This window comes from Strigops habroptila, chromosome 10 (genome assembly GCF_004027225.2).
Source record: "Strigops habroptila isolate Jane chromosome 10, bStrHab1.2.pri, whole genome shotgun sequence".
NCBI lineage: Eukaryota > Metazoa > Chordata > Aves > Psittaciformes > Psittacidae > Strigops > Strigops habroptila.
The window spans coordinates 30,906,357-30,917,146 of NC_046359.1; the positions used below are offsets into that span (position 1 = coordinate 30,906,357).

General features: G+C 46.6%; 2 protein-coding genes across 7 annotated transcripts in view; both read left to right on the plus strand.

The window, feature by feature from the left end:
• LOC115613998 (protein transport protein Sec23A) overlaps window positions 1–8,280 on the plus strand; it is a 31,221-nt gene extending 22,941 nt beyond the window's left edge. For 5 of the 6 annotated variants that reach the window (XM_030500177.1, XM_030500179.1, XM_030500180.1 and 2 more), the window contains 8 exons: window positions 714–820; window positions 999–1,152; window positions 2,505–2,582; window positions 2,859–3,020; window positions 4,459–4,545; window positions 5,714–5,869; window positions 6,692–6,757; window positions 7,805–8,280. In XM_030500177.1, coding sequence (XP_030356037.1) covers window positions 714–820; window positions 999–1,152; window positions 2,505–2,582; window positions 2,859–3,020; window positions 4,459–4,545; window positions 5,714–5,869; window positions 6,692–6,757; window positions 7,805–7,894 — 900 coding nt within the window. In that variant the 3' untranslated portion in view covers window positions 7,895–8,280. The remainder of the gene's footprint in view (window positions 1–713; window positions 821–998; window positions 1,153–2,504; window positions 2,583–2,858; window positions 3,021–4,458; window positions 4,546–5,713; window positions 5,870–6,691; window positions 6,758–7,804) is intronic. The other variant, XM_030500182.1, reaches the window with a different exon arrangement.
• Window positions 8,281–8,518: 238 nt separating this feature from the next.
• On the plus strand, window positions 8,519–10,374 carry SMIM26 (small integral membrane protein 26). The gene is made up of 2 exons (XM_030500188.1): window positions 8,519–8,700; window positions 9,793–10,374. Exons 1-2 carry the CDS (start codon window positions 8,541–8,543, stop codon window positions 9,978–9,980), a joined length of 348 nt encoding a protein of 115 aa, XP_030356048.1. The 5' UTR covers window positions 8,519–8,540; the 3' UTR covers window positions 9,981–10,374.
• The last annotated feature ends 416 nt before the right edge of the window (window positions 10,375–10,790 follow it).

Consider the following 10,790-nt stretch of genomic DNA (forward strand, 5'->3'; position numbering starts at 1 on the left):
AGATGGATGGCTGCAAAGCAACCAAGTGTTTTGTGCCAAAGAAATAGTCTCCGAGGGTGTTTTCATATGCATAAATTGCCTTATATTTTTGTTCTATACAAAATCTACATTCTTACATTGTCTTCTTCTTATGGTATTTATTTAACAAAGAAGAAATTGTCTTTTTGCCAGTAGGTGCTGTGGAGAATATAAGTATAAATGCCATGGAAAATGAAGTATACTTTTAAACACCAATGGAGACTTGGTCCTCCAAGTTGTAATAACTTGATGGCTCAGAAGTAGCTTCTGGCTGGGGAAGTTTCTGAGCATGTGGCAGCTAGAAGCTAGGAAAGCTACCCCAAAGGAATTCTGTTCCACATGTGTGTCTCTGTCTTCTCTGCTGTGTGAGCTTGTTACTGTTGGGAATAGGATGGTAGACTCACAGGACCTTTGCTCAGGCCTCTTAGTGCCATTCTTACGTTCATTGCTAGAGATGATAAGTCGCTGCCATCCTTTAAGGGACAAGCTGAGGAATATTAAATGGGCCCAGCACCACTTGATTCTAAGGGCTGCTAGAAAACACGATGCTAACAGACACGTCTCTTCTCTGGTCCATCTCTAGCTTCTACTTAACTCTGTGACTGCTCAAATGATGCCCTGCAGTGCACTTCTCTGTAGTCTACCATTATGGAAAAGCCACCCTGTTTTGAAGGCTTACCTTGTTTCATTTGCAGCACAACGCCCCGATACCTCAGGGAGGCAGAGGGGCAGTGCAGTTTGTCACTCAGTATCAACACTCCAGTACGCAGAAACGCATTCATGTCACCACCATAGCCAGAAAGTGAGTATCTCATGCCAGTCCTGTGGCAGAATGGCAGAAACTTAAGGCACGCTCTGTGTTGGAACTTGTCTAGCTTCTTGTTGCATGCATTGGCCATGGAGTATTTGGCACAGGGAGGTTGAATCTGGTTTGGGTTTTGCTGAATGCATGTAGCACTAACCCTTTACTAACCCTATAGTTGGGCAGACGCACAGAGTCAGCTCCAGCATATAGAAGCTGCGTTTGACCAAGAGGCAGCTGCAGTGCTGATGGCACGACTGGGAGTGTACAGAGCTGAATCTGAGGAGGGACCTGATGTTCTGCGGTGGCTGGACAGACAGCTGATCAGACTGGTAAGACCCAAAGACTGCAGCTGGGTGCATTCTCCATTCTAGTAAAAATGGTCTCTGGAAACGCAGAATTCTTTTTCCAGATTGACTTGCTTCATTTGTGCTCTGATCACGGTCACATAGTTGCAGTACACAATAGCTCAGAAGCCAGTATGATCAGCAAATGTGTAATGGGGTAGATAAACATCCCATCATGCTGAAGGGGTTAAACCTGAGATTACAGAAATGACAGTGAAACGCAGAATAATGCAGGTGGGAAGGGACCTCTGGAGGTCTCTAGTTCAATCCCGCTGCTCAGAGTAGTGCCAGCTTTGAAGTTAGAGCAGGTTGCTCCAGCTCTTGTTCAGTTGAGTTTTGAAGATCCCCAAGGACAGAGTTTCTCTTGCTTCTCTTGACAACTTGTTCCAATGTTTGATCATTGTGATTCCTGCCTCCTCCCTTTCCCCCATCAGAATTTCACCTCTCCACCTACCAGACAGCAATATGATTCCCTAATCCCACTCTTCACCAGGCTGAACAAAACCACCTTCTTCAGCCTTTATTTCTACACGAGGTGCTCCAGCCCCTGACCAGCTTGGTGGCCTCTGCTAAACTCACTCCAGTATATCCATGTCTGTCTTGCACTGGGGAGCCCAAAACTGGACAGAGCATTCAGATGTGGGTTCACTGGTGCCAAGTTCAGGATAGTAATTATTTCTGCAGCTTCCTACTGTCTTTCGCTTTGAATTGCACAAGCCTGATTGCCTGAATTAGTTCTGGCCTTGTCCAAACACCCATGTGGAGTTGATTCTAGCAGACCTGAAAAACCAGGACCAGTAGCAAATAAAGATTTGAGTGTTGAAACACACATGGGCATGATGCATGTGGAAATGATTGTGGAGTCATGTACAGTTAAATTCCTCAAACCATTTGATGCTGCTAATTTTCAGTGAAGCCGTTGCTGAAATGCAGCGGCTGCCGCTCTAGAAGGCAGTGGAGTTCCTGCAGAAGTGTTTCACAGTGTACAAAGCAGCTTAGGTATAACGTGGTATGCCTGGTAAAATGGAAAATAAAGAAATGGGTAGTACTAGAAGAACTATTTCTTTCATTCTTAGATAATTTCAAATCTACATTTAATATATATAAATAGATAAACAGATTGAATCACCATTGTTGTTCCAGTAAGATACAGAAATGACTGACTTAAAGAAAAATAGGCTGTAAATTTTATATTACTTGCTATTGTCACATTTATGCCTTGCTTGCTCTGTTTAAAAACAACCAAAAGAACACCCTTCAAAAAAAAAAGGTGTCAATTCTAAAAAAAATAAAATCAAATATAGAGATAACCAAAGTATCCATTTTGCTTCCAACAGTGTCAGAAATTTGGACAATACAGCAAAGATGATCCCAACTCCTTCAGATTGTCAGAATCATTTTCTTTGTATCCCCAGGTAAGAACTTCACTTCTCACAGCGTGGGAGAAGTATGCCAGGGTGAGAGTGAGTGATGATAAAACATCTTGTACTGTTTATCAGCTTCAAGAGGGGAGGAACAGATGCTTTTTTAATTTGGTAGGCTAGTCCTTTAGGTCAGTGCTACAAGTGACTGATAAGGAAAGAACTCTGAGGAGTTAATAAAGGGATTTGCTGTTCAGAAAGACTGGACTTGGGTGCAGAAGTTTTGACAACTTGCTGAAATGTCTCCTCTCACACTTCTTTCTGGTGCAGTTCATGTTCCATCTGCGACGATCCCCATTCCTGCAGGTCTTCAATAACAGCCCAGATGAATCTTCTTACTACCGTCACCACTTTGCTAGGCAAGATCTGACCCAGTCTCTCATTATGATCCAGCCCATCCTTTATGCTTATTCTTTCCATGGCCCTCCTGAGGTGAGTCCCTTTTTAACAGGAAGAGGTGGATCAATCCAAAATAATGAGTATTCAGTCAGAGTAACACTATTTCAGTAAAAAGGCCCTTATATGTATTGTTTTAATCGAGGTAATTATTAAAGGATGAGATGGAGCAATGTAGAATATCAATTGTGTGTTCAGTAAGCTTACAGCTTTGATTAAAAAAAAGCCCTCAAACCCACAAAAAACCCCCAAATGCACTCTCCTGCCCCTGCCAAGCCACTGCTCCTGTCCCCCAACAGCCAGTGAATGTTTTAGTCTGTCCGTATTGCTTTTGCTTCTCTACCAGAGGCTGCCATCTCCACTTTGTAAGTCAGCAAGCCTCAGCCCTTCCAGACCATAATCTCTCACCAGCTGCCTGTTTTCAGTTGTTTAATTATTCAATGGACAGACATGGATTCCCTTACACTGACAGCTTCCTCAAAAGGAGTGTGTCTGGCAAGAAAGAAATGCAGGAGCTACTGCAGTAACACTTTGACAGCATTTGCCAGGGTTCGCATGTTATTCCTTCTTATTTTTGAGATACTTTTGTTCAAGATAATTTGAAATTAAACTTGGATAGCCATAGGAATCGCTCTCTCCCATCCTGTGCTTCAGACAGCAGCTGATAACTCACTGCTCCATGCAGTGATGCTGCAGGAGGGTGACCGTGCTCTGCAAGGCATTTGCATGGACTGAGCAGCTATTGGTGGAGCAATGTCTATACAGGCAGGGCCAAGCAAGCTGTTTGGCCAGCCATGAAGGTTAATGCAGTTCTGAGGGCTTAGCGGCACCTGCAGTGTGCCTGGGTAGCCAAGAAAGCCAACAGCATCCTGGCTTGTATCAGCAATAGCGTGGCCAGCAGGACCAGGGAAGTGATAATACTCCTATACTGGACACACCTTGAACCCTGTGTTCAGTTCTGGGCCCCTCATTACAAGAGAGATGTTGAGGTGCTGGAGTGGGTCCAGAGAAGGGCAATGGAGCTGGTGAAGGGCCTGGAGCACAAGTGTGATGAGGAATGGCTGAGGGACCTGGGGGGGTTTAGTCTGGAGAAGAGAAGGCTCAGGGAGGACCTTATCGCTCTCTACAACTGCCTGAAAGGAGGATGGAGCCAGGAGGTGGCTGGTCTCTGCTCCCAAGGAACAAGGGATAGGACAAGAGGAAACAGCCTCAAGCTGAGCCAGGGGAGGTTTAGACTGGATATTGGGAACAATTTCCTCCCCAGAGGGCAGTGAGGCATTGGAACAGGCTGTCCAGGGCAGCGGTGGAGTCACTGTCCCTGGAAGTGTTCACAAACCGTGTAGACGAGGCCCTCAGTGCCATGGGTTAGTGGTGGCCTTGGCAATGCTGGGGAACAGTTGGACTGGATGATCTTGAAGGTCGTTTCCAACCTGGTTGATTCTGTGATTCTGACTTTCTTCTTTATTTTCCCCAGCCAGTGCTTTTGGACAGCAGCAGTATTCTTCCTGACAGGATCCTACTGATGGATACTTTTTTCCAGATAGTTATCTACCTTGGTGAGGTACGGTGAAACACGTTCTTTCTCTGTTTGCACACCTTCCCTGTGGCCATGCACGCAGACAGTGTCACTGCGAGTACAAAATAAGCTGCTTGCAAAGCCCACGCTAACATAATGACATCGCATATGTGCTGCCAGTTTCAATACAATTTCCCTCCCCACTGTCCTAACAAAAAATCCAACTGGAGTCCCTAAGGATGTGTTCTGCACTGAGAAACAGCTCTCATGCTAGCCTGGAGTCCTGTTTTCTGATGGTATAGAGTTAATTTTCTTCCTACTTCCAAGTATCCATTACCAGGACACTTGGTAATGAAGGTGATCCCCTACCATACCTGGAAAAGGTCAGAAAAGCTTGGACCTAAGCAGGTCAGAGAGCTGCAGGTTGATATTCAGATACAGTTTGATTTTCAGCTACATGGCATACTTGGTTGCTGGGTTTTGACACTTAAATACTGCTGCTCTTAAAGAAATGGGTTATGGATTTTTCCAGTTTTTGCTTTTAAATACTGGCATACTGGAAGGCATTTTAACTTTTACCTTTGTTTTTGAACTAAGCTACTTCACTAATATCCGAACTGTTGTTAGGATACTTGAAGTTTGGCATGATAGTTTGTGACACCTCCATTACTAGCTCCTGACTTCATTCCATATGAGATTTGTTCCCTTTGAGAGGTGAGCACGGATACCCAAATTACATTAATGGGAGTTAAACACTTGAGTCAACAATGACAAAGAGTTACCTTAAAGAGTTTCTACATATTGTTGGAGAGCAAGACACTCAGCAACTGAGTAAAACTGAGACGAAGGAAGAGCTAAGTGTGTGACCAGCATCTGTATAGAACAATTGATAGGTACATATGGACCTTGAAAATACTGTAAGGCCATGGCTGCTTAATTTAAGACCAAATCAGATTCAAAGTGTCAGTCATCTCTAAATGCTTTGTGTTTCTGTGTTGGTGCGGGCTGAAACATAAAGGTTTGAAGATCACTTTCAACAAGTTGCTCTTGCATTGCACAAACTGCTACCTGCTTTTGTGTTGAGAAACTAAATAACGTTACTGCCAGAGGTAGTGAAAAGTGTGTATTCTGCTGCCTTAAGGCGTGCAGGTTAAAAGGGGAGGCTTGCAGACACCTCTGCTGTTTTTATATCCCCTCCCTGTCCTGTCAATAGACTATTGCACAGTGGCAGAAAGCTGGTTACCAAGAGATGCCTGAATATGAAAACTTCAAGCACTTATTACAAGCCCCACTGGATGATGCCCAGGAAATCCTGCAGACCAGATTCCCGATGCCACGTTACATCCACACGGAACATGGGGGCAGTCAGGTAAGGAGGTTTATTGAAGAACTCTTTCCGTTGTTGAATAGAGCAAATAGCTGTCTTTCTGCTTTACTTTAAAAGGATGGTTCTGTAAGTAAAATACAGTGGTAATTTAGCTCTTCAAAGTACAGAGCTTGCATATTTTCTGGTGAGCTGTTACTACAACTTTGTCTTTTAATAAGCCAGTTGCTTGCTGGATATGCCTTTGAAATCTGAGGATGGAAAAAGCCCCAGAAAGACAGGTTAAATATCTTTTTATCCCACAAACAGCTGGAAAAGAAATGCTTTGGCTATGTATCTAAACTTACCCAATACAGGGAGTGCAGTTAGTTTGCAAGGACTGTGTGTTACACTGAAGGACTGACCATCTGTTCCTTTAGTCTCTAATGCCAAATGAGGATACAAAATACTTCCTATTTTTGCTCTTCCTGGAATTACAGTTGTGTTGTGCTCGTCTGTGCCTGGTTTGTTTGCAGCAGTGAAGAGACAGGAGTTGATGCTCTGAAACAAAGATTTGGTATTCGTTTCTGATGTGACCATGTTATGCTGTTCCCCCACTGACCTCTTTGCTGGAGAGCAGATGGGGGCATGTGAGGGACAGTGCTGGTGACATGCCTGTGTCGCATGGAACCAGAGCTGCCCTACCAGGTGAGTGCCCTTTGTAGACAAGTTGTCTGTGGAGCAGGGCTGTTTCTGGACTTAAAAGCCATTTAGGTTAAATTAGTCCTTTGCTTGCAAAAGCAGAGGGACATCACTAGTCATGGATCTAAGGCAGTAAGAAGTCTTTTTACATCTTACATTTACTTCTTTAACATTTTGTCTTAATAGGCGCGGTTCCTCTTGTCTAAAGTGAACCCTTCTCAGACCCACAATAACCTCTATGCATGGGGTCAGGTAAGCAATGGAAGAGCTGCTCATGTTTAGAATGCTGTAAAACAATGTACATGTACAGATTTGTTTACGTAGTAGCCATCCCATTTCAGCACATGGCCACAAACCATGAGCAGGTTACATTTGTTCTCTATTTCTTACCTAAGAGCTTTTTGCAGACACACGTGACTGCATTTGAAAATCTTACAGTGCTTTGCAATGCGAAGAAACAAGGTTATTTCTGCATGCCAAAGGATCTGGTAATGGAGTTACCAGTTTAGGAGGTTAGATTTTTATGCAGCCTGCAAGATGAACAGTGCTGGTAGGGATCACTAGATGTCAAGATGATCAAAATACAGTTTCCAAGCCTGGATGACTAAACTCGTGTTCCTTGTACTGAATCCCCCAAAATTTTCAGCAAAATGCAGTTGACTTTGGGTCTTTTTCTCAATGGATCCAAGGACTGGCTGTCCAAACACAGGTGCTGCCACAACAGCTCATTACCTTAGCAGCTCAATGGCAGGAGGTAAGTGGCCTCCACAAGGAGTGCTTTGCCCCTTTGATCTCCCTGTATCCCAGCTACACGTGGGGCACAGGCAGACCAGGAGCATTTTCTGTGGTGGCTGCTATTGAAGCGAGCAGCTAACTTGCTGTAGAGTATGCTCTTACAGGTTTCAGATGACCTGATGAAAAAATTGATCTTCACGCTTCCCTACAATACGATTTAAAACTCTTAGGTCACAGTGTATTTAGCATTCTGGAGAGAGTACCTTGAATATAGATACATATCGATCTATTTTACCTGAGAATACTAGATTTTTATATCCTCTTTCTTTACCTTGTTTTGGGCAGCAAAATTCCTAATGCTTTATAAAAGACAAGACTTCCTTTTTGGGATTGCACCAGAGGACAGTGTCAGAGCTGTTGCCAAGGAGTAGCATCTTTCCTCTAGATATCTGTCCTTGGTTTAGCAGGGAATTAATTCAGAGTGCTGACATCTGATTTGCTTTCAGTTAGTCCCTGGTGCTAACACCACTGTTTTAGGCTCATTCTTTCTTTATCTGTCTGCAGGAATCAGGAGCTCCAATCTTGACAGATGATGTTAGTCTCCAGGTATTCATGGACCACCTCAAAAAGCTGGCAGTTTCCAGTGCAGCTTGACTTGGATCAAATCGAGGTGAAGAGTTACATACATCATGTGGATAACAGAAACGGAGCAACTTATTTTATGTTTCCTTCTTTTAGAGTAAAGGTTTTTAAGTATTAAATGAAACAAATATGCAGGGACAGTTTTTTACTTGGCCCTTCTAGGTATTAATTTATTTGTATTCCTTTTTTTGTCTGTATTCTGTTCACTCCACATTTTTCATACACTGTAATTAGAGATAAAGGATGTTTTAGCCAGCACAGATTTTAACAGTCTTTATCTCAATTTGTAACGGGGCGCGTTCTTAGAAGGTGTCTTTTTAGCAACCGGGGCCTGTATTCATTAAAAATAAAACTGGGTGAGAGCATTACTGTTTAGTGCTCCCCCCACTTCAGCTGTACGTGCGGTGGGCTTGGTCTGTCTCCTTTCTCCTTTTGAACACGTTAACTGGGGTATGTGCGCGCTGCTGGAAACCAGGGGGAGCGCAGATCCCCTCTGCCGTGCCCGCTCGTTCCCCTCAGCATCCCCCCGCCGCCATCTTGGGGCCGCCCCGCCCGCCATCTTGGAACCTCTCCCGCCCTGCACCTTGGGCGCACGCGCGCACCGGCGCTCTCCGTGCCCCGCCCTGCGTGCCGCCCCATTGGCGGCAGCGCCCGACCAATGAGCGCGGGTGTCGCTGGGAGCCGGCGGGGGGGGAGGATGCGGTTGGCGGTGTGGAACGCGCGCGCTGCGCTGCTGTACTCGTTGGGCGGCTGGACCGTACTGGGAGGCATGCTGCACTACACCAGGAGCCACGGCGGCGGCGACAGCGGCGCCTCCGGTACGGGCGAGCGCCGCACCGAGTCCGGGGACGCCGCCTGGGGTCACCTCGGCGGGGCGGTGGAGAATGCGTGAGGTGGCCGAGGATGGGCCTGGCAGAGGGGGCGGGGCTTGGAGGAGGGAGGGGGCAGGGATTGGCTGAGGGAGTTGGCGGGGGACGGGGATTGGCTGAGGGAGGTGGCTGGGGGCGGGTCTCGGGCACCCTCCTTGGCCCGGGGTGAGACGCTGCCGACGGCGGGGACCTGTCAGCCGCGGTGCCGGCTGTTCCCTCGGCCCAGGGCGGCAGCGCCGGGTGCTCTCCGCCCGGCTCTCGGCGATATGCGGTTGCCGCGTGCGAGGGCTCCGCCTGGGGCGGTTGAGCTGTCAGGGCCCGGCAGGATGCTCGGGAGCGTCCAGCGGCTCCCGGCGTGCCGAGAAGGATCGTTCTGAGGGAAGATGAATCCCGCGTTGACGGCAAAAGCACGTGCTTTATTGCTGGTGTCCCATTCCAACTTCTTGCGCTTAATCGCAATGTGGGAATGGTTCAAAGCTGCACCTGGGGACGTTCAGACGGGACATCAGGAAGCATTTCTGTATAGAGAGGGTGGTCCAACTCTGGAACAGGCTCCCTGGAGAGGTGGTCGAGCCTGTCAGTGTTAAAGAGGCATTTGGACAATGCCTTTAATAACGTGCTTTAACTTTTGGTCAGCCCCGAATTGCTCAGGCAGTTGGACTAGGTGATTGTTCCCTTCCAATTGAAATAGTCTTTCCTTTCTCATCCTTTCCTTTCCCATCCTATCAGCTCTGTGTTGCTCAGCAGCCTGCTCCTTATTGTAGTGTAGTAGCATGGAGGTAGCTGTAATGCAGATAATGTGAAGGCTGTTATTGCTGCTACTGTAGTACCGATGCTGGTCCAGCACCAGTGCAGCAACCTGACTTACCCCAGTGAATCCTTTTTTCTGTCCTCACAGTCAGTAGATCCTTGGTATCTTGATCATAAGCAAAGAGAAGCCTGTGTGGCTGCTGTTTTGCTATGATGAAGGGATAAAATGTTTTTATTGCTATGCTCTTTTTTCTTTTTTTTTTTTTTTTCCCCTCACCTCTTATTCCTTAGAGAATGAAAGTGATCCTCAGGCAAAACCAGCGCTCAAGAAGGAAATATACACGAGAGAAACAGCTTTAGGATTTACAGTGACAACAGTAATAACACACAAGGATGTTGAACCTCCCATTACTCAACTGCTCAGGCGTGTGAAGTCATACTTTTTTCCGGACGACAGCCCTCCTCCTTCCGAAAACTGAGCACTCTGCAAGCTCAGGACTTTGTGCTGGTGCCGGCATCTCCGAGAGTCATCCTGGCACCAGCCCATCGGTGGAAAACTATTCTCCTGCATGGCTGAAATGACAGCTCTGCCTGGGACACAGCCCGGCGGGACTTGCAGGCTTTGCTCGGATCTTTGCACGTGTGTTCAAGTTACTAACCATGAGTTGGGTTCAACTACCTGTGCTGTGAGGTGTGGGTGAGGCTGGTGGTCACCTTGGTGTGCTGTGGCCAGTGGTCTGACCAGGTGGCCCTGGTGGCTTTGCTTGTGAAGTTGATTTGTGTGCAGGATGTACCTGTAGCTGGGATGGCTCCTTTGGTTGCCTCTGAAATGGATGATTTAAAGATTAGTAAACAGGAAGGATCATGGTTTAATCTTTGTGGTCCGAGAGTTGTTACTCATCCTTCAAATAAAAGCCTTCCAAGAGATGAATTACAAGTGCAGGAAAACTGCTGTAAGCTGAAAACTTACCATGTTTTCTGCTCCAGGCCCTTGTTTCTATAGGGGTTTCCCTGATCCTTATACATGCTGTTGGCCCTTGTAGGGTACTGCTCCCCAGACACCGTGGCGGTAACTCACTCTCATTCTACAGGGTTAGATCCTTACGGATATTGCCTCTTTCCCTTTAGGAATCTGCTCCTGGCTGCTGTTTTCTCCTGCTGTTTTCCCCAGCTTCTCTGGCTGCTGACCCTTGTTGCTATAGGGGCTCCCTATAGGGGCTTCTACCACCTATAGGGTGCCCCCAGCCCCTGCTCTCTGCAGGGGCTCCCACCAGTCCCTATGGACATGG